General features: G+C 41.0%; 2 protein-coding genes across 5 annotated transcripts in view; one reads left to right on the top strand and one right to left on the bottom strand.

Moving 5' to 3' along the window:
• cacna2d4a (calcium channel, voltage-dependent, alpha 2/delta subunit 4a) overlaps nt 1-23,687 on the bottom strand; it is a 366,454-nt gene that overhangs the window by 145,204 nt on the left and 197,563 nt on the right. The window lies entirely within an intron of this gene.
• LOC134351628 (leucine-rich repeat and transmembrane domain-containing protein 2-like) overlaps nt 1-23,687 on the top strand; it is a 67,094-nt gene that overhangs the window by 33,711 nt on the left and 9,696 nt on the right. For 2 of the 4 annotated variants that reach the window (XM_063058034.1, XM_063058031.1), the window contains one exon: nt 20,344-20,469. In XM_063058034.1, coding sequence (XP_062914104.1) covers nt 20,406-20,469 — 64 coding nt within the window. In that variant the 5' untranslated portion in view covers nt 20,344-20,405. Of the gene's footprint in view, nt 1-7,285; nt 7,438-9,772; nt 9,856-20,343; nt 20,470-23,687 lie in introns of those variants that run through there. The other 2 variants (XM_063058033.1, XM_063058032.1) reach the window with 2 other exon arrangements.

Raw genomic sequence — 23,687 nt, 5'->3', positions numbered from 1 at the left:
AACTCAATCCCATGATTGATGAAGGCCAATGCACCATATGCCTTCTTAACCACAGAGTCAACCTGCACAGCAGCTTTGAGTGTCCTATGGACTTGGACCCCAAGATCCCTCTGATCCTTCACACTGCCAAGAGTCTTGCCATTAATGCTATAGTCTGCCATTATATTTGACCTACCAAAATGAACCACCTCACACTTATCTGGGTTGAACTACATCTGCCACTTCTCAGCCCAGTTTTGCATCCTATCAATGTCCCACTGTAGCCTCTGACAGCCCTCCACACTATCCACAACACCTCCAACCTTTGTGTCATCAGCAAATTTACTAACCCATCCCTCCCCTTCCTCATCTAGGTCATTTATAAAAATCACAAAGAGTAGAGGTCCCAGAACAGATTCCTGAGGCACACCACTGGTCACTGGCCTCCATACAGAATATGACCCATCTACAATCACTCTTTGCCTTCTGTGGGGAAGCCAGTTCTGGATCCACAAAGCAATGTCCCCTTGGATCCCATGCCTCCTTACTTTCTCAATAAGTCTCGCATGGGGTACCTTATCAAATGCCTTGCTGAAATCCATATGCACTACATCTACGGCTCTACCTTCATTAATGTGTTTAGTCACATCCTCAAAAAATTCAATCAGGCTCGTAGGGAATGATCTGCCTTTGACAAAGCCATGCTGATTATTTCTAATCATATTATGCCTCTCCAAATGTTCATAAATCCTGCCTTCAAGTTCAATCTTTCAAAGTGTATCACCTTATATTGAACTCCCCCTGCCACTTCTCTGCCCATCTCTGCATCCTGTCTACATCCTGTTGTATAGAGTATTCTGTATGGACAGGTACCTATAACAATCTTCTACACTATCCACAATGTCTCCAACTTTGTGTCATCTGCAAATTTACTAACTCACACTCCACTTCCTCATCCAAGTCACTGATGTCCAGGGAGAATACTCTATATCTACTACCACCTTCTGTCAATTCCAAATCCATGCAGCTATGTCCCCATGTATCCCGTGCCTAGTGACTTTCTGGACAAGCATACCATAGGGAACCTTGTCAAACACCTTATCAAAATCTATATGCACCACATCCACCTCTCTACCTTCATCAATTTGTTTTGTCATCTTCTCGAAAAACTTAGTTGATCTTGTGAGGCATGACCTCCCCTTCACAAAGCCATGTTGACTATCCTTAATAAGACCATGCTTGTAAATCCTGTACCTAAGAATCCTCCCTAGTAATTTTTCCACCACTGACATAAGATCTGCAATATGAAACTAATAAAGCTCCTCAGGAGCCAAATCTGAAATATTCTGGTCTGTACAACAGTGCAACACGTCAAATAGTGACGTGTACCAAGCAATATGAAGAGCACGCATGATCTCATAGTGATTTGAAATACGTTCCTGTTTTCGAATGTAAATCTTTCATATCCCTCATATTGATGTATTTAATAAACTTTCCTTGTTTGATCCAGTGTCAACTTAAACCAGCTTCTCTATCATTAGAACTTAAGCAAGTCTATTTTGAGTGTTAATTCTTTCTGCAAATGCTGCTTGAGCTGCTAAATGTTGCCAACATATCTTGTTTTCATTTCATATTTCCAACATCTACAGTACTTGTGGGTTGAAATTCACTGTCTTTATTTAGTTAACAATGTAGTCTATCTTTTTCAACTAAGTAGATAGTACAGAGCAAACTTTTTGATTCTATTTAAAATCATTGCCATTTATTAAATAATTTACAGCTTTGCCACTTATTATTTGCCTCTATCTTCTTTTGATACCACTTCAACACTAAGTGCACCATACTGCATCACAGGTGTTTCTTCTATATAACCTACAGCTACTTATGGGAATTTCATTTATAGTGGAATAAAACATACACAAAGGGGAAATTTAATTTTCTGAACAAAAGGTGAAATGCAGCCTTTACCTCATGGGACATTTCACTTATGCGTGTATTGATACCCCAGTTGTAATAACAAAGAAACATCTGAAAATTCCACTGAAAAAAAAAGTATTATTTACAGAAGGCAACTGTAATGAATGAGTACTCAGGAAAATTCTCATACTTTGGCTAAGAAACAAACAGTTTGACAAAATGCAGTTTCCATAGTTACTTTGAAGTAACCATGGAAACTGCATTTCCTGTGTTGAGGATGCTGGGTTTTACAAATAGGCTTGATTCTCTATAGTCCTGTCTAGTTTAGCATTCTTGAACAGCAAGTAGTGGTAGAAATGTAACAGAAACTGGAGGTCTGAGAGAAAAATAGAAAATGCAGGAAACATCGGATGACCCTGCTTCTGTGGTGAGAGAAACAGAGTTAGCTAAGGGAAGTTATAATGGGAGATCTGTTTCTTTTTCATTGCTGTGTGGTTCTGGCATATTCTGTTTTTAATTCCATTTGCTTTCTTTGGTTTCATAATACCTCTGAATAAACAGCACTGAATATGGAGGCTGTCTGGCCCATACAGTGAAAACACATTAAGAAGGATTTAAGTTAAATTGTTTGTAATACTAGAAGTGCAGCTCTTTATATCAGTTTATAGAATCAGCATAAAGTTTCCAAAAACATTCCAAAAGTTTATTTAACCCAGCAAGTCAATTATGAAAATACCTAAATAAAGTCTATTCTTCATTTCACCTTTATAGCAGCCAGTAATATTACATGCTTTTTTTTCAATAGAGCTAAGATCTGGATATTCAGTTGTAAACAAGATAGTGCCACACACAAAAAGCTGCAGGAACTCAGCAGGTCAAGCAGCATCTATGGAGAGGAATAAAGAGTCAAATTTCAGGCTGAGACCCTTCATTAGGACTGGAAAGGAAGGGAGAAAATCCCAGATGGGGGGAGGGGAAGGAGTCCAAACTGGAAGGTAATAGGTGAAGTCAGGTGAGGAGGAAGGAAGTTGAATGGTGGGAGGGGTGGGGGAGATGGTGTGAGAAACTGGGAGATGATAGGTGGATAGGGTAAAAGGCTGAAGAAGAATGAATCTGATAGGAGAGGAAAGTGGACCGTGGGAGAAGAGGAAGGAGGAAGGGCACAGGAGGGAGGTGATAGGCAGGTGAGGAGAAGGGAAGGGGTAAGAGGAGAGCCAGCATGGGAGATGACGAGGGAGAAGTTACTGGAAGTTGGAGAAATCGATGCTCATGCTCTTAGTTTGGACACAATATGAGGTATGGCTTCTCCAACCAGAGAAGGGCTTCATTGTGGTAGCAGTAGGTCCTGAACCAACATTTTGGAATGGGAATAGGGAGAGCAATTAAAGTGGTAGGGTACTGGGAAATTCTACTTTTGGCTCATGGAGTGGAGGTGCTCAAGGCCGTTCCTCCAATTTACTTCAGGTCTCACCAGTGTAAAGGAGGTCACACCAGGAACACGAGGTGTAGTAACTGATCCCAACAGACCTGCAGGTGAAGTGCTGCTTTACTTGGAAGGACTGTCTGGGGCTCTGAATGTGGTGATCTAGGAGGCAAATGGGCAGCAGATATAACACTTGTGCTGCTTATAAGTCCCTCCTGTATTTAAAAGGATTATAGATTAGTTTAGTAAGTTTGGTTTTAAGTAATTTTATCTGCAGAAATCCCATGTAAATCTGTGAGCTAGGAGGACTACTTTCTTTCTGGTAACAGCTTCACCTTATAGAAGTTTAATTTCACTGAAGTCATAATTGAACTCATTATGCCTTCTGATTCAGTCCATGGAAATTTTCCTCCAAAAGTACCAAATTCTGCATAGACACCATTTCCTTCGTGTATTTTCCCTCCCTTTTTGCATATCTTATGGCCTAGGATTAGGATCAAGTTAAGCCCTGTCATTATGTGATACCACCTAAATGCACAGAAACAACTTCTTATCGTGTCCACAGACAGTCTATACATAGCCCAGCCAGAACTGGACACATTTTTGTGCCTTGTTGTTGAATTTGGCAAGATCTGCAACAGAACAGGGTTCCTCTAGCGATGGGCATTGCAGGAGATGTTGAATAGTTTGTGGCTCCGTTCCACATTCACAAGTTGTCGGGCTGGTTGTATATCCCCATTTGCTTAGTGACACCTTTGAACGACCTACACCAGTCCTAAGTCTATTAAGGCACTTCCAGGTTGCCCAGTTGCAATTAGCTCCTGGGGGAAGGCTTTCATCCGGTGGAATTTCCATCGTTGGGGGTTGTTTGAGACTGGTGAGCTGGTCTTTCCACAAGGCGACGCGGGCTTCAGATGAGGTTGATCGTAATGGAACAACACTGTTCATGAAGCTCTTCCTTTACTTTAGGCAGCTGGGTGTAGGTGTATGACCATGTAGAGGGTGCCTCTCATCTGATGTTTGACGGAGTCGTTCTTTCTTGCTGGCTACCGTTCTTCTTATATCAGGGGAGCAATACCCGCCAGGATATATAGGCTGTTGGTGTTTGCTGGTTTTAAACGACCTGTGATTAAGTCGGCAGCTTGCATTCAGAACGGCATCCATCTTCTTAGCGTAGAAACATAGAAACATAGAAAATAGGTGCAGGGGTAGGCCATTCGGCCCTTCGAGCCTGCACCGCCATTCAGTATGATCATGGCTGATCATCCAACTCAGAACCCTGTACCTGCCTTCTCTCCATACCCCCTGATCCCTTTAGCCACAAGGGCCATATCTAACTCCCTCTTAAATATAGCCAATGAACTGGCCTCAACTGTTTCCTGTGGCAGAGAATTCCACAGATTCACCACTCTCTGTGTGAAGAAGTTTTTCCTAATCTCGGTCCTAAAAGGCTTCTCCTATATCCTCAAACTGTGACCCCTCGTTCTGGACTTCCCCAACATCGGGAACAATCTTCCTACATCTAGCCTGTCCAATCCCTTTAGGATTTTATACGTTTCAATCAGATCCCCCCTCAATGTTCTAAATTCCAACGAGTATAAGCCTAGTTCATCCAGTCTTTCATCATATGAAAGTCCTGCCATCCCAGGAATCAATCTGGTGAACCTTCTTTGTACTCCTTCTATGGCAAGGATGTCTTTCCTCAGATTGGGGGACCAAAACTGCACACAATACTCCAGGTGTGGTCTCACCAAGGCCTTGTACAACTGCAGTAGTACCTCCCTGCTCCTGTACTCGAATCCTCTTGCTATAAATGCCAGCATACCATTCGCCTTTTTCACCGCCTGCTGTACCTGCATGCCCACTTTCAATGACTGGTGTATAATGACACCCAGGTCTCGTTGCACCTCCCCTTTTCCTAATCGGCCACCATTCAGAAAATAATCTGTTTTCCTGTTTTTGCCACCAAAGTGGATAACTTCACATTTATCCACATTAAAGTGCATCTGCCATGAATTTGCCCACTCACCTAACCTATCCAAGTCACCCTGCATCCTCTTAGCATCCTCCTCACAGCTAACACTGCTGCCCAGCTTCGTGTAATCCACAAACTTGGAGATGCTGCATTTAATTCCCTCATCCAAGTCATTAATATATATTGTAAACAACTGGGGTCCCAGCACTGAGCCTTGCGGTACCCCACTAGTCACTGCCTGCCATTCTGAAAAGGTCCTGTTTATTCCCACTCTTTGCTTCCTGTCTGCCAACCAATTCTCTATCCACATCAATACCTTACCCCCAATACCGTTTGCTTTAAGTTTGCACACTAATCTCCTGTGTGGGACCTTGTCAAAAGCCTTTTGAAAATCCAAATATACCACATCCACTGGTTCTCCCCTATCCACTCTACTAGTTACATCCTCAAAAAATTCTGTGAGATTCGTCAGACATGATTTTCCTTTCACAAATCCATGCTGACTTTGTCCGATCATTTCACCGCTTTCCAAATGTGCTGTTATCACATCTTTGATAACTGACTCTAGCAGTTTCCCCACCACCGATGTTAGGCTAACCGGTCTATAATTCCCTGGTTTCTCTCTCCCTCCTTTTTCAAAAAGTGGGGTTACATCTGGCCCTGGGGATTTATCTGCATTTAATCCCTTCAATTTACCTAACACCACTTCCCTACTAACATGTATTTCCCTCAGTTTCTCCATCTCACTGGACCCTCTGTCCCCTACTTTTTCTGGAAGATTATTTATGTCCTCCTTAGTGAAGACAGAACCAAAGTAATTATTCAATTGGTCTGCCAAATCCTTGCTCCCCATAATCAATTCACCTGTTTCTGTCTGTAGGGGACCTACATTTGTCTTAACCAATCTTTTTCTTTTCACATATCTATAAAAGCTTTTACAGTCAGTTTTTATGTTCCCTGCCAGTTTTCTCTCATAATCTTTTTTCCCCTTCCTAATTAAGCCCTTTGTCCTCCTCATGAGTAGAGCATGAGTAGAGTTTCGCTAGAATTGCTTTGTAAGAAACTGCTGAGGAGATAAGTATCAGTTTAGTTGTATCTAAAAGTCAGATACCTATTAGTTTCTGTTACCCAGAAAAAAATGGATGCTGTGCCCAGGATCAAACAGCTCAGCTGAGCTCAGTTTGTTCCACTCATATACCTGATTTTATGGTCGAATTTAACTTGACATACAAGAGCAATTTTAAGGAGATGTTACATTGTTGAAGGTCTTGTCACTTACATCAGATATTTCCCCTGTTGCCACTTCAGAGGTTCAAGGTAATATTAAAATCTCAAGCCACATTTGACGAAGAGAAGAGAGCTCCCCTTGTTTCCAAAAAAATGTTTCTTCATTTAACAGCATTTAAAATAAATAAATGCAGCATTATCTTTCATTGTGGGTGTGATATTTTGTGCTACACTTCATTGCAGGTGACCCTGAAATGATTGAGAGCAGTAATAAAGTGCAATATAAATGGAAACTTACATATGGAAAATATACACTGTATGCTTTTATTCCTCATTCATTCATTCTTGAAATTAATGCATATGTGCTAAACGTCCTGAAGAAGGGTGTCGGCCTGAAACGTTGATGATCTATTCATTCATTTCCATAGATGCTGCCTGACCTGCTAAGTTCATTCAACATCTGTGTGCGTTGTTTTGGATCCCCAGCATCTGCACTTTCTCGTGTTCATGTTAAATGGTGCCTGCTTCTGGTATCCAAAACGTAAATTGTTTCATATATGAAAATATTTCAAACCAATTGGATTTGCAAAGAATAGTGAAGGCACTTGTTACAAATGCAAGCAAAAGGAAATTAAGCAGCTCTGTCACTAAAATATGAGCACTGGCCAATTCCTCTGTATGGTCTCAGGTTTGTCAGCTGATCAGCAGTAAGTAGAGCAGTAGCTCTCAAGTTACTATCTATAACACAGCAGCAGCAGCAGAGGAACTGCACAGTTGTTCTAACATCAGAGCTGGGTATGTGCCATAGGATTCATTACACCACAGCTAGCACCTTAAACTGTGGTAACACCAAATAGCAACCAGAGCTGCTGAGCATTTGAGAATGACTTGAGAAACTGAGACATCAAGGTGCCATGTAAGTGCATTAAAAAAGTTTTGTTGAAATTTGAATGGTTCAGAGACTAAACACTGTAGCAGGGTCTGTGCCTCTTAGTATTTTATACATAATTCCTAAAGTGGAAACATTCTTGCCTTGCACCATTAAATTAAATTTGTTGATTAAGCATGAAGACGTAATGCAGGAGTGAGTGACAAGATTTAACTATTTCTTGCTAGAAATTTTTTTTTGTTTTCCACTAGGCTCTGCATGCTTGAGATATTTCTGTGGAAATGATACTGTCTTTTGATGTTACATGCTTCTGTCATTTCACTTGTTTTTAAAAATATCTATAAATATATTTCTCCCACAAAGAGATGTGTATTATATATTGTTTCCTCAGAGTCTCTGTACATTACCTATGTACTCATGACTTTCTTTATTGTATTTATACAATTTGTATTTTTGGCATCCAAAATGTAAATTGTTGGATATATAAAGCTAATTTGAACAAATTGGACTTAGAAAGAACGGTGAAGGTGCTGATTTAAAAAATAAGCAAAATGAATACAAGTATTCTATTCCTTCTATTTTCTTAACTCTTTGCACACACGAATCTGGTTTATTACCACTGGCTCATGCAGTACTGTCAAAAAACAACAAATGTCACAACATATGGAAGTGATAATAAACCTGATTCTGTTTCTGACATGAAGCAGAGATTCTGTTTACAAATATATCAGCATCCAGAGATTTAGGTAAATTACAATAAAACCAAACAAATTTGCTTCTATGATAAATCTATCTTTTATTCATTTATTCACAGCATTTTATTTCATCTCATCAGTCAGTTCTGCTCAAGTCATAAATTCATATTCTGGGCCCATATTTGTTTGCAGTATATCCATTTGTTTTTAAACCATCTATACCTACAAGATCCTTTGTATCTCTTGTATTACTGTTTGTCACTCAGTCTATCTTTATCTAACCACTTGTTCATTTACTTACCTGTCCAGATAGTCTGTCAGGCTATCTATATCTACCTACAGCTAACTATTTGTAAGTCTGTCATATCTGTTTACTGGTTAGATTACATTTACTGAGCATAGAATGGTGCAGCATAGGAACAGGCCCTTTAGCTCACAATGTTTATGTCAACTATGATGCCAATCCAAATTATTTTTTTCTTCCTGCTTATGGTCTGTATTCCCAAATTCCCTGCTTGGGTATGTGCTTGTCTAAATGTTATTGAATTTCTTCTGCCCCTTACCTTTCCAGTCCTAATGAAGGCTTTTGGCCTGAAACTTCAACTATTTATTCCCATCTGTAGACGCTGTCTGACCTGCTGAGTTCCTCCAGGATTTTGTGTGTGTTGCTCAAGATTTCCAGCTTCTGCAGAATCTCTTGTGTTTATTCTATTTTATTTGCTTCCACCAGTACGTCTGGCAGTACATTCCTGTTAACTATAACTCCCTGCGTAACCCCCCTAACAACTTCAAGTGTTGCCACCATAGTATTTGACATTTCCACCCAGGGAAAAAAGTCTCTATGTACCCTTTCATAATTTATATACTTCTAGGTTGCCCACAGCCTCCAACATTCCAGAGAAAACAATCCTAGTTCATCCAATCTCTCTTTGCAGCTAATACTCCAATCCAGACAATACTCTGGTGAACCTGTTCTGCACTCTGTCCAAAGCCTCCACATTCTTCCTGTACGATGTTCAGAACTGCACATAATACTCCATGTGAAGTCAAACCAAAGTTTTCTGCAACTGCAACATGACTTATTGGCTTTTATACTCAACATCATGACCAGTGAAGGTAAATATGCCATATGCCTTTTTTTAACCACACAATCTACCTACGTGGTCACTTTGAGGGAATGGCCACATAAGTAGATAGGGTGGTAGTTCCCCTAAGGGTCCTACAGTTTACTGTATAATTTCCTGTGGCATTTTACCTTCCAAAGTGCAACACCTCACACTTGTCCTAATTAAATTCCATCTGCTATTTCCATGCCTACATTTCCAGCTGGTCTATATCCTGCTGAATTCATCGACAAACTGCCTCACTACCCACAACTCGACCAGTTTTAGTGTAGTCTACAAGCTTGCTAATCAGCCCACCTGGATTTCATCCCATTCACTATGGCTAAGGCAACTTTGAATCCAATCTAACAAACCTCCATGTGCCTTTATCTTCTGAGTCAGCCTACTATGAAGACTCTATTAAAGCCCATGTATACAAAACTATTGCCCTGCCCTCATCAATCACTTTCATCAGCTTCATAAAAATTCAATCAAGTTTTTAAGGCATGTCCTCCTCCACATAAAGCCATACTGACCATCTCTAATAAATCTCTGCTTTTTCAGATGTGAACAGATCTTATCCCTAAGAATCTTCTCCAATGATTTCCCTACTACTGATGTAAGGCTCACCAACCAATAATTTCCAGGTTTGTTTTTATTGACTTTCTTAAACAGAAGAAAAACTCTGGATATTCTTCAGTCCTCTGGGATCTTGCTTGTAGCAAAGGAGCCACAAAGCTTTCTGTCAAGCTTCCAGCAATCTTCTCTCTTGCCTCTCTCAATAACCTTGGGAATTATCTCCCTTAAGGTTCTTCAAGAGACTCAACTTCTCTTCTTTCTTAATATCAACATACCCAAGAGTATTGGCATAACTCTCATTGATCTCACCATCCTCCATGTTCTTTTCTTTGTTAATTACCAATGCTACATATTCATTTAAGTAACTTGCTCCAAGCACAGGAATCTCTCAAAAGATTTCTTTATACCTTTGCTTTTCCATATTAACTATTTTAGTTACTGTCATTGTTTACTCTATCTAGCTGCATTTATGTCTACCATTAATGTGCCTGCCAAATTACACCTATCTTTAGCTGTATCAACGCCAATTAGCATTTAAGTTTATGTCTACCTTTTGAGCTCTGACCACTGATTGCAGTTATCTCTAAGTCCTCCATCTATCTGTTCATTTCTATCTGTTTGCAGAATCTAATTGCTTGGATCCATTAGATGAAAGTTTGATGATGGGTTGTCTCATAATTTGTAGTTACAGTGATAATTCATCTATAACATGAATATTTTAAATAATTTATGACAGACAAGAAGTAAATGCATGTTGTACCAACATGTTTTTAATGAGAATTGGTAAACAATCCATATTCCAGTAATATATGAGATTAAGGCAGAGAGAGCTACTTGTGTAATTTCTCATTTTGAATGGAAGCACAATACGCCCTTCTGGGGTAAATATAATAATTTAGTTTAAATTGTGGCTACATGACAATGTACAGTATTTGCATTTATTCTGTTAAATACACTTCAAAATTAAACTACCGTATATATCAGGAATCTTTCAAATTCACCATGAATATAGAGTAGGAGGACTAATGGCCGCATTAATGAGCATTTTAGTGCGTACTGATGAACAGAAGAATCCTGGAGTACAAGTCTGTAGATCTTTGGATGTGGCAGTGCAGGTAGATACATAGTTAGTGACACACACAAATTGCTGGTGGAATGCAGCAGGTCAGGTAGCAGCTACAGGACCAAGTACAACTGAGGTTTCGGGCCCAGACCCTCCATCAGGACTAACTGAGAGAAGAGATAGTAAGAGATTTGAGAGGGGGAGGGGGAGATCCGAAATGATAGGAGAAGACAGGAGGGGGAGGGATGAAGCTAAGAGCTGTAAAGTTGATTGGCAAAAGGGATACAAGGCTGGAGAAGGGAGAGGATCATGGGATGGGAGGCCTAGGGAGAAAGAAAGGGGGAGGGGAGCACCAGATAGCCTCAGGTAGCCTCCAACCTGATGGCATGAACATTGACTTCTCTAATTCCTGTTAATGCCCCTTCTCCCCTTTTTACTCCATCCCATATTTATTTATTCCTTTTTTTTCTCTCTCTGTCCCTCTCACAATAACTCCTTGCCTTCTCTCCCTCTGGTGCTCCCCTCCCCCTTTCTTTCTCCCTAGGCCTCCTGTCCTATGATCCTCTCCCTTCTCCAGCCTTATATCCCTTTTGCCAATCAACTTCTCTTACTATCTCTTCTTTCAGTTAGTCCTGACGAAGGGTCTCGGCATGAAACGTCAACTGTACTTCTTATAGATGCTGCCCGGCCTGCTGCGTTCTACCAGCATTTTGTGTGTGTTGCTTGAATTTCCAGCATCTGCAGATTTCCTCGTGTTTACATAGTTAGTTACGAAGGTTTAGGGGATACTAACCTTCTTTAGTGCTGGCACTAAATACTGTACAGAAGTGGGGAGTTTTTGTTCCAACTATATAAAACATTGTTCAGATCTCAGCTGAAGTACTGTGTACAATTCTCACAGTTGAAAGTCAAAGTTGAGTTTATTGTTATGTGCACAAGTGCCATAAAAAAAACTTAATTGCTGCGACATCATAGGTACAGCATCATATAAGCAACATTTCAGCTTTGCGTATCGCCTGCTGCCAGGGCCGGGGTCGAAGTGCTCGGCAGAGATGGTGCTCGGTGTCGAAGAGGTGGTCGGAGGCTCGGAGTTTTTCGCATGGACTCGGAGTCGGACTGTGGTCGGATGCTTCCAGGATGCTGCTTCGGCAAGTTGGCGGCGCTGGAGGTTTACCATCTGTGTGAGATGATGGGACTTTCAAGAGACTTTGAGACTTTTACCGTGCCATGGTCTGTTCTTATCAATTTACAGTATTGCTTTGCACTGTTGTAACTATATGTTATAATTATGTGGTTTTTGTTAGTTTTTAAGTCGTCATGTTTGTCATGTGTTTTTGTGATATCATTCTGGAAAAACATTTTATCATTTCTTAATGCATGCATTAATAAATGACAATAAAGGGGGACTGCATGTCCTCATAATCATAATCATATAAGCAACATTCACAAGAAATACATAAACATAAATTATACACATTTTTGACAAGAAAGCACAATAAATACAAAAAAAATCTAAGTCCATTTTAGTGCAAGGTGGTCACAATGGACATAGTGTTGCTGAACTGCAGTGATCAGAGATGTGCCAGCTGGTTCAAGAACAGAATAGTTAAAGGTTTTTGACCCTGGTGGAGAGAAACTTCAGGCTTTTGTACCGCCTGCCAATTGGAAGAATATGGCATGGCTCGGTTGGTAGGAATCTTTGATGATCGGCATTGCCTTCTTGAGGCAACGCATTCTGTAAGTATATCCGATGATGAGGAGGGATGTCCCTATGATGTACTGGGCAGCGTCTACTACTCTGGGGCTTCTTATAACCCTGCACATTTGAATTTCTGTACCCGACCTTGATGCAATCATCCGAAATAATTTCAACAGTATACTTTAGAAGTCTAGCGGGATGTTCAATGACAAGCTGAGCCTCTTTAATCTCCCAAGAAAGTTAAGATTCTGGTGTGCCTTCCTTAAGATTGCATCCATGTGCCAGGCCCAGACAGGTCGCCTGATATGTTAATACCCGGGAATTTAAAGCTGCTAACTCTTTCCACTGTCAAACCTCCAAAGTACACTGGCAGATGTGCACCCTCCTTTCCCTTCGTGAAGTCAGTTTTTTGTTGCAGCACCACCCAACCAGGTGCCTTACCTCGCTTCGATAAATTGATTCATCACGGGCTGTGATTTGTCCAACATCTTCAAATTTGTGTATGGCATTGGTGCTCAGCCCACAATCACGTATGTATAAAGAGTAGAGCAGTGGGTTAAGCATTCAACGTTGATGGACAGTGAGAAGATGTTGTTACCAATCCTCACTGACAGAGGTCTGTCAATGAGAAATGGTCCCAGAACACATTCCACACAGTCAAGAAAGCTCAATAAAGCCTCTACTTTCTGAGGAGGCTGAGAAGAGCCAGACTTTGCACGTCTAGACTCATCCAGATGCATCTTGACAAGCTGCATCACTGCTTGATATGGAAACTGCACTGGAAGGCTCTACAACAGGTATTCAAACCTCCCCAGTGCATCACTGGAACCAGCCTACCTGCCATCAAGGACATACATACAGACAGGTGCCAGGAAAGAGTCATAAAGGATCCCACATATCCTGCTCCCATCAGGGAGGAGGCTACATAGCATCCACACCATGACCACCAGACTGAAAAACGAGAAAATCTGCAGGTGCTGGAAATCCAAGCAACAAACTGGAGGAACTCAGCAGGATAGGTAGCATCTATGGAAAGAGTATAGTGCACGTTTCAGGCCAAAACCCTTCAGAAGGACTGAAGAAAAAGGGATGAGGAGTCAGAGTTAGAAGCTGGGGTGAGGGGAGGAAGAAACACAACGTGATAGGTGAAACTGCGGAGGGGGAGTAAAGAGTTGGGAAGTTGATTGGTGAAAGAGATATAGGGCTGGAGAAGGGAGAATCTGATAGGAGAGGAGGAAGGCCATGAAGAAAGAAAAGGGGGAGGAGCACCAGAGGGAGGTGATGAACAGATAAAGAGATAAGGTGAAAGAGAAATGGGAATGGGGAATAGAGAAGCTGGGGGGGGGGGCATTATTAGAAGTTCGAGAAATCGATGTTCATGCCATCAGGTTGGAGGCTACCCAGACGGAATATAAGTTGTTGCTCCTCCAACTTGACTCAAGAACTGTTACTCTCCCCAAGCAGGAAGACTGATCAACACCTCCATCCACTAACTCCAACACTATTTTATTATCTCCTGTCATCTCTTTATGGACAGACAATCAATCTATGTATATAAGCCACCTTATGTATTTATATTTATTGTGTGTTTGTGCAGTATTATTATTGTGTTCTTTATCTTTTGTGTTTTTTTGTGCTGCATTGGATCGGAGTAGCTATTATTATGTTGCCTTTGCACTTGTTTACTGGAAATGACATTAAACAATCTTGAATATTAAACAATTTTGAATTATGGTTGATGTAAGCACAACCGAGCAGTAGTCATTAAAGCAGATCACTGCTCTCTTCTTGGACACCAGTATAATAGATGCCTTTTTTGAAGCAGGTGGAAACCTCAGACCGCAGAAGTGATAAGCCGACTATATTCATGAATACTCCACTCAGTTTGTCCTTACAGATCTTTTAGCACTCAACCAAATAAGCTATCTGGGCCAGATGCCATTTTGTGGATTCATCCTCTGAAAGGATGTCTGGATATCAGCTTCAGATAAATAGATTACAGGGTCATCTGGAGAAGTGGGGTATTGTCTTGGTGTGTCATAGTTTACCCTATCAAAGCATGCATCAAAGGCACTGAGCTCATCTGGGAGCAATGGCACATTGCCATTTTTGCTAATTAACCTTGCCCTGTAGAAAGTAATATTATGCAAGCATTGCCATGGCTGTCAAGCATTGCAAGGCAATGGCTTTCCACAGGCTTGACCTGGATTTCCTATATAACTCTGAATTGCCAGCTCCTAACGCCACAGACCTCAGCAGGTTACAAATCTCCTAGTTCATCCAGGGCTTCTGATTAGGGAAGACTCAAAATATTTTTGTGGGTACACATTAGTCCACATGTATTCTTATAAAGTCGGTGACAACCACAGTGTTTTCATTTTGATCCACTGATGAATTGTTCAACATGGGGTAACCCACTGACTTGATGCAATCCCAAATTTGGTTCTCTGATTCTGCCATCCAACTCTTCGTAGTCCTCTTCATTGGTCCTATGTTCTTCAACTTCTGCCTGTCCTATGGTTGGATTTATCAAAGTGCAGGTGAGGGATGGAGTGGTAGGTGTTCTTTATGGTGGCATAATGATAGTCCAGTGTTTTGAGTTCTCGAGATTGCAGGTGATGTATTGATAGCAGTTAGGAGAGACTTTTTCAAACTGGCCTGATTAAAGTCTCTTGCTACAATGTAACAGGTGTAGGGGTACACCACTTTGGTCTTGTTGATTAGAGCACGTTGTTCCTCAAGTACTAGTTTGATGTCTGCCTGAGGCAAGATGTAGTCTGCAGTCAGGATAACAATGGTGAACTCTCATGGTAGGTAGAACAGTCAGCTCTTCACTGGCAGATGTTCAGGGGAGCAGGGATGGGACAAGACCGCCACATCTGTGCATCATGATGAGTTTGCCATAAAGCAGCCGACAGCAATACTGATCACCAAGGTACAGCAGGGATGTGATAGTACTGGAGAGAGTGCAGAGATTCACCAGAATATTGCCTGGGTTGGAGCAGTTCAGTTATGAGGAAAGACTGGTGAAGCTAGGTCTGTAATCCCTCAAGCAGAAGACACTAAGAGGGCACATGACTGAGGTATATAAAATTACAAGGGGCATAAATAGAGTAAAGTGCGAAGAGCTTGTTCCCACATCAGAGGTGGATAAAACTAGATGATATGAACTTTGGTAAGGGGACGTTCTTTACCTAGAGGATGTTAAGTACCTAGGATGCACTACCTGAGAGAGCAGTAGCAGCTGAGTCACTGACAGTATTTAACAAATTCTTGGGAAGCACTTCAATTGTTTCAGGAATAGAGGACTCAGACCAGGTGCTGGATGATGGGATTAATTCAGAAGGGTGCCGAGGCACCAGTGTATGTTGGGCTGAATGCCCTGTTTCTGTGCTCGACATTTCTCTTTGTCACAGTAATGACTTCTTTGAAGCCACTAGTTGGCAGCATATCTGTGCAAAAGGAAATTACACTCATTTCTCTCCTCTTCATTTTAATTATCTCAAAGTAATGAATCTGATTACTAGATTTCCTGTGAGTAATAATGGTTTCCTCACTCTACTCCACCAAAACCCTTCATGCTTGAAATCACCCATGCAGCTTCCTTACTGTAAGTAGACCAATTCTAGGCTTTCAAGTCTTTCCACTTAAGCAAGATTCCCTATCATCATTACCTTTCCAGTAAACGTTTCTGCATTCTCTGTAGACCTTAATATCCTTCCTATAATGTGCTAATCAGGTTGGACAGATTTCTGTACCTGAGTATTACTACTGATGTATTGAGGGCTTAGCATAACTTCCATGCTTTTGTACTATAAGCCTCCATTTATGGCACTGATTCTCAAACTTTAAAAGCACAATCAATCTCTTGCTCAATATGTAAATGAATCCATAGGCCAGATTGATTGTAAGTAAAAGGACGGATCTTGCAGTGTTGATTAGACCTGGAGTAATGTGTACAGTTCTGGTTACTGCACTTCAGTAAGAATGCAATTGCACTGGAGAGGATGCAGAGCAGAAATATCAGGATGTTGCCTCGACTGGAGTGTTTCAGTTAAAACGAAAGACTGAATAGCTGAGTTTATTTCCCCTGGAACAGGGAAGCTAAGGGGTGACATGACAGAGACATGTAAAATTATGAGAGGGATAGTCAAGCAGATAGAAAAAATACCTTTTTTCTGTGGATGTACATATCTCCCTGGGGCAAAGGATTTAAGGTGAGAAGTCGAAGGTTCAGAGAGGATCAGGGACCGGGGGATATTTTTCCACACAGAGGCTGAATGGAATCTGGAACGTGCAGTCAGAAGATGTGGTAAAGGCAGAGACTCTTATGGTGCATAAGACTCTTAAGAAGCATCAAGACTAGTATTTGAATTGCCAAGGCATAGAAGACTGTGTACTTAATATAGAGTATCGATGCAAGGGCCTGTTTCTGCGTTGTACAACTCTGTGACTCTATGATTCTGTGACAGGTGCGAGGGCTGCTTTGAGAGTAAACAAAGTGCATTTTGTTAACGGTGCATAGTGCAGCCATTATGTACTGCTGCTGGAGGGGTCAAATTGCCAGAGTAGTGAATTTGGTGCTGAAGAACCTGCTACTTAGCTCAAGATGGTATTAAATTTGATCCAAGCATGTATTCCATGACACTCCTAATCTGTGCCTTGCATTGATGGAACACACATCAAAGTTGCTGGTGAACGGAGCAGGCCAGGCAGCATCTCTAGGAAGAGGTACAGTCGACGTTTCAGGCCGAGACCCTTCGTCAGGACTAACTGAAGGAAGAGTTACTAACGTCAACTGTATCTCTTCCTAGAGATGCTGCCCGGCCTGCTGTGTTCACCAGCAACTTTGATGTGTGTTGCTTGAATTTCCAGCATCTGCAGAATTCCTGTTGCTTGCATTGATGGAAAGGTTTTGTGGTTTTAGGAGCTGTGTCACTTGTGGCAGGATACAAAGCCTCTGAACTGCTCCTGAAGCCACAGCATTTTTGGTTGTCATCAGTCATCACTGACTGCCAGGTTATTGATGGTGGGCACAGATCAATGGTATATCAAAGGAATATGAAGGGTGGGTGGTTAGAGTTCTTCTTGTTGGAGGTAGTCATTGTTGTCATATGGCTGGGATGGTTTATCTCAAACAAACACAAATACATTCCTTCATGCAACATGCCACTACAACCATTGAAGTGTTTTCCTTTTGATCCCCATTGACTTCAGTTTTTAGCAGGGCTCCTCAGTGCCAAACAAACTCAAATGCTACTTCGATGTCACTCTCATCTCACCTATGGAATTCACCTCTTTGGTCAATATTTAGAACAAAGTATATTGGAGTCTGTGTATGGTTATCCAGGAATAATTTTTCCTTCGGTCCTCACCCTCAATAAATTTTCCTCGGACCTCACCCTCAACAATTTTTCCTTCAGCTCCTGCCACTTTCCCTAGACTTAAGGGGTAGCCAGGGGCACTTGCAAGGACTCCAACTATGCTTGTCTTTTCAGTGGCTACATAGAACAGTCATTGTTCCAAGCCTTCTCTGGTAACTCTTCCTCCTCTGCATTGACAACTACATTAATGCTGCTTCATGCTCCCAATCTAAGTTTATCAACTTCATCAACTTTGTCTCCAACTTCCACCCTGCCCTTAAATTCACTTGGTCTATTTCTGACACCTCCCTCCCCTTTCTCATTCTCTCTGGAGACAAAATGTCGACTGATATCTTTTATAAACCTTATGAACCCTATGGTTGTCTTAAGTATACCTCTTCCCACCTTGTCTCCTGTAAAAATGCTATTCCTTTTTCTCAGTTCCTTCGACTCCACTGCATCTGTTCCCAGGATGCAACTTTCCTTTCCAGGACATCAGGGGTGTCCCCCTTCTTCAACGAATGTGGTTTCCCTTCTTCCACTGGTGATGCTGCCCTCACCTGCGCTTCTTCCATTTCCTGAACATCCACAGTCAGCCCATCTCCCCACTGCCTTAACCATGATAGGACTTCCTCTTGCCCTTACCTACCAACCCATGAGTGTCCATATTCAATACATCATTCTCCATAACTTTTGCCATCTCCAAAGAGATCCTACCACCAAACACATCTTTGCCTCCTCTTTCTCTCCACTTCCCACAGAGATTTCTCCCTCCATGATTCCCTTGTCCATTCCTCCCTCCCCACTAATCTCCCTCCCAGTACTTATCCCTGCAAGCGGCCAAAGTGCTACACCTGCCCATTCACCTCCTCCCTCAGCTTTGTTCAGGACCAAAAACAGTTCTTCCAGGTGAGGCAAAACTTCATCTGCTGGGGTCATCTATTGGGTCTGGCACTCCTGATTTGGTCTCTTCTGCATTTTTGAGACCCGTCGTAAATTGGGGGATCACTTCGCAGAGAACCTATGCTCCATCTGCCAAAAGTGGAATTTCCCGGTGGCCAATCATTTTAATTCTGGCTCCCATTCCCGTTCCAACATATCAGTCCATGGATCCTCTTGGGCTATAATGAGGCCACTCTCAGGGTGGAGGAGCAACACCTTATATTCCATCTGGGTAGCTTCCAACCTGATGGCATGAATAATGATTTCTCCTTATGGTAAAAAAAATGTTTACCTCTCCTTCCCCTCTTCTTCTGTTCCCCACTGTGGCCCCTTACCTCTTCTCACCTGCCTATCACCTCCCCTGGGTCCACTCCTCCTTCCCTTTCTCTTGTGGTTTACTCTCCACTCCTATCAGATTCCTTTCTCTCCAATCATTTAAATTTTTCATCTACCTGTCTTCAATCATCACCTTCAAGCTATCCTCTTCCCCTCTCACCACCTTTTTATTCTGGCATCTTCCCTCTTCCTTTCCAGTGCTGAAGGAGGGACTCAGCCCGAAACGTTGACTATTTTATTCATTTCTATAGATTCTGCCTGACCTGCTGAGTTCTTCCAGCAATTTGTGTGTGTTGCTTTAGATTCCGAAAGTCCACTGGCTAGGAATAATATCCACTTATGTTGATGAATACAGCCCCAGTTTCACTCAATTACCTGTCCACCATTCCAAACATTCACCTCTTAGATTGCCAATATACTACGGTTGCACTGTGTACTATCAATAAAAGATAATTTTGTTACTCACCTAGTCTACTGTTACAGCATTTCCCTAACCCACAACTTCTACGTATTACCAAGGAATACGAAGGTAGCAGATGCATGAGAACAATATCAGGAACACTTTCAATCCACACAGCGTCTGATGTGGATCAGATGTATCATCAGCTTTTCATTGTTGCTAGCTCTGAATATTGGAGCTCACTCTCCTGTGGGAGCACCTTCTCCTATTGGACTACACAGTTTCCAGAAGGAAGAGCATCAACGTTTTCCCAAGAACATTTAAGGCTAGTAAGTGTTTGGCTTGCCATCCTGTAAAAATGTGTGAACTAAAATAAGACACTGGTTCATAATCTCAGGCAGTTACTTTGCTGCCACAAGGTAAGTGTGAACGGACTGTATATAGGATGGATTTTCCACATGGTGTGATCCCCTATGCAGCACTCCTGCGATCAATCATTTCAAGTATAGTGCTCGCGACCTGATGGTTCAGCATATCATAACTAGCATGCATTCAGTGATAGCACAGATTTTCATTGTTAATTTGACTCTACACCAGCGTCTTAAGTACTGGGTAAAGGCTATAAAAATCTGACTGATTTCATTACATGACTGCTTGTACATAACAAAGATAATTTACACCTGGTTTGGAAGACCCAAGCGGTTTTATCACTGACCTGTGACCTTGGACATTACTGCAATTCCTATTCTGCAGAACGCCAGACCCAAGAAACGAATCAACAATTCTAAGAGTGAAAACAGCATATCATACAAATTATGTTAAGGATGGAGGCTGTGAGAAGTAAAATTGTTATGGAGGGAAGGAAGGTCTCCTGGACAAGTGAGTATTAATTATCCTTGAAATTTATCCTGTTGCATGTATTTCTCAATGTTGGCTGCAATTATCATTTTAGAGTTACTAAAAATGAAGGAGGATGAAAGCACAAAAGAAGACTCCATATGAACATAGAGGATCTATTGGACCATAAGACATAGGAGCAGAATTAGGCCATTCAGCCCATTGAGTCTGCTCTGCCTTTCCATCATGGCTGATCCCGGATCCCACTCAACCCCATACACCTGCTTCTCACTATATCCTTTGATGCTCTGACCGATCACCAAACTATCAATTTCCGCCTTAAATATACCCACGAACTTGGCCTCTACCACAGTCTGTGGCAGAGCATTCCACAGATTCACTATTCTCTGGCTAAAAAAATTCCTCATTAACTCTGTTCTAAAAGGTTGCCCCTCAATTTTGAGGTTGTGTCCTCTAGTTCTGGATACCTCCACCATAGGAAATATCCTCTCTACATCCACCCTATCTAATCAATTCAATATTCGGTAGGTTTCAATGAGATCCCCCAGCATTCTTCTAAATTCCAGTGAGTACAGGCCCAAAGCTGCCAAATGCTCCTCGTATATTAACTTCTTCATTCCCAGAATCATCCTTGTGGACTGCCTCTGGACTCTCTCCAATGATAATTCATCCTTTCTGAGATATGGGACCTAAAACTGTAGACAATACTCCAAGTGCAGACTGAACAGTGTCTAATAAAGCCTCAGCATTATCTCCTTGCTTTTATATTCTATTCCCCTTGAAATAAATGCCAACATTGCTTTTGCCTTCTTTACCACAAACTCAACCTGTAAATTAACCTTCTGGGAGTCTTGCAAGAGGACTCACAAGTTCCTCTACACCTCTGATGTTTGAATTTTCTCCCCATTTAGATAATAGTTTGTACTATTGTTCCTTTCACCAAAGTGCATTATCGTACATTTCCCAACACTGTATTCCATCTGCCATTTTTTTGCCCATTTGTCTAAATCCTGCTGAAATCGCATTGCTTCCTCAGCATTACCTTCCCCTCCAGCGATCTTAGTATCATCCTCAAACTTTGCCACAGAGCCATCAATTCTATCAACCAAATCTTTGACAATGTGAAAAGTAGCAGTTCCGATTCTGACCCTTGAAGAACACCACTAGTCACTAGCATCCAACCAGAAAAGGTCCCCTTTCTTCCCACTCGCTGCCTCCTGCCTGTCAAACATTCCTCTATCTAAGCCAGTATCTTTCCTGTAAAACCATAGGATTTTATCTTGTTCAGCAGCCTCGTGTGGCACCTTATCAAATGCCTTCTGAAAATCCAAGTAAATGACATCCACTGCCTCTCCTTTGTCCACCTTCCTTCTTTCTTCCTCGAAGAACTCTAACTGATTTGTCAGGCAAGCTTTCCTGTTACAGAAATCATGCCGACTTTGACTTATTTTATCATTAGTCTCCAAGTACCCCAAAACTTCATCCTTAATAATGGACTCCAACACTTTCCCAACTACTGAGGTTAGGCTAACTGGCCTATAACTTTTTTTCTTTTGCTTTCCTCCCTTCTTAAAGAGTGGAGTGATATTTGCAATCTTCCAGTCCTCGATTACCATGCCAGTATCAAGTGATTCTTGAAAGATCATGACCAATGCATCCGTCATCTTCCAGCTATGTCTGGGTAATGCTATTGGCCTTATCTATGGCATTTTTTTGCTTATTTTCTTTAGATATCATTTCCCTTCTCAAATTCTCCGTTGAATGCACGAACAACTAAACCTTAAGAGCTTATTATCTAAAAACATTACATATTAAAATTTTACGAAAACATCCTCTAAACTCCCTATGTACACTTCTAGCATTAATTCTAAATTTTAATTGTTGTCCATGGATCAGTAGAAATATATTATTAACTCATAATTTTCATTACGGGTGACATCTTTTCTACATTTCCTTTTATTTTCTTTGCTCCAACATACTCCTAAATTTTAAAGTCTAATAAAAATGATAAAAGGCAGTCAAGTGGACATGGTACTGTGAAATATGTGAGATATAGCGGGTAAAAGGTTATAACAATGTAGGACTAGTAACATTGTTCTAATCTTCTCCATAGCCATAGTCCTCTGTTATGAATATATATTTAATTGACAAAATTCACTGCATCATTTTTCATGACAAAACATTTAATATTTCAATCATCTGTGAAGATTTTATACTTTTCCGTTCATTCTCTTAGAGATGACAGATTCTTCACTACTGACTCCCAACCCCCCAGGAATAGACTTCTTCCTTTTATGTGAAAACTTTATAATTTTAAAACCTTTTAGTATAAGAAGAAATTTCTCATATTTTTCTGAAAGAATCGTGAGAATTAAATTAAATGAGATATGGAAAATAAATGGTTGAAGTATGAGGAAGAGATAGAGAGAGAGAGTGTGAGAGTGTGAGAGCATGAGGGAGTGAGAGAATGAGAGAATGAGAGCATGAGAGAGTGAGTGTGAGAGAGTGGGGTAGATAATCACATAGCCATGGACTAACATCAACTATATTTATACAGTTCATTAGCTGGTCAATGTTGAGGTAGAGAGAGAAGCATCTAATAGGAGAGCAAATTACTTCCAGTTGGCACATTAAACAATCAAGGTCATTGAAGGATGCTAAGCACTAGAATGTCAGAGAACTCAGTCTTTTCAATACTAAATTACAAATGCACAATTGAAAGCAGACCTGACATTGAATTTTCTTTAAATAAAATGATGATCATTTCCCCAAGGAACTAATTCTCTACTCTTTTGACAGCAAAGTAGGTGTCAGCTATTTTCCTCAAGATGCATGACTCTTTCATTTCACTCAATGACTCACTCAACATTTGACTGGAAAAAAAATACCAGAATAGTGTCTTACAGAAATCACAAAGCCTTTGATATTTTGGAAATCTCGGCATCATTTCAAATTTTAATTTTTCAGGATGGCAAAGAACTATTCTTTTTGCCAATTCATCTATAGATAAATACCAAAAGAATCAGACCCATTCAGTTGTTATCTCTCATTTCTTCAGCTTGTCTCTGCACTCTTATACAAAAGACGACAAATTGTATTGCAGACAGAGCACTGGGTACTAAGGCCTGCTTTAATACTAAAGATTTCTATTATAAATACTCTTTGATCAAAATCTTCTCTCAATATCTATCTCTTTGTGAATTTCAATCATGACTTCTTCATTACTGACCCCAGTTGCC

The sequence above is a fragment of the Mobula hypostoma genome, chromosome 9, assembly GCF_963921235.1.
Source record: "Mobula hypostoma chromosome 9, sMobHyp1.1, whole genome shotgun sequence".
Lineage (NCBI taxonomy): Eukaryota > Metazoa > Chordata > Chondrichthyes > Myliobatiformes > Myliobatidae > Mobula > Mobula hypostoma.
The sequence above is the reverse complement of the archived record's forward strand: the minus strand, read 5'-3'. Positions and strand labels throughout refer to the sequence as shown.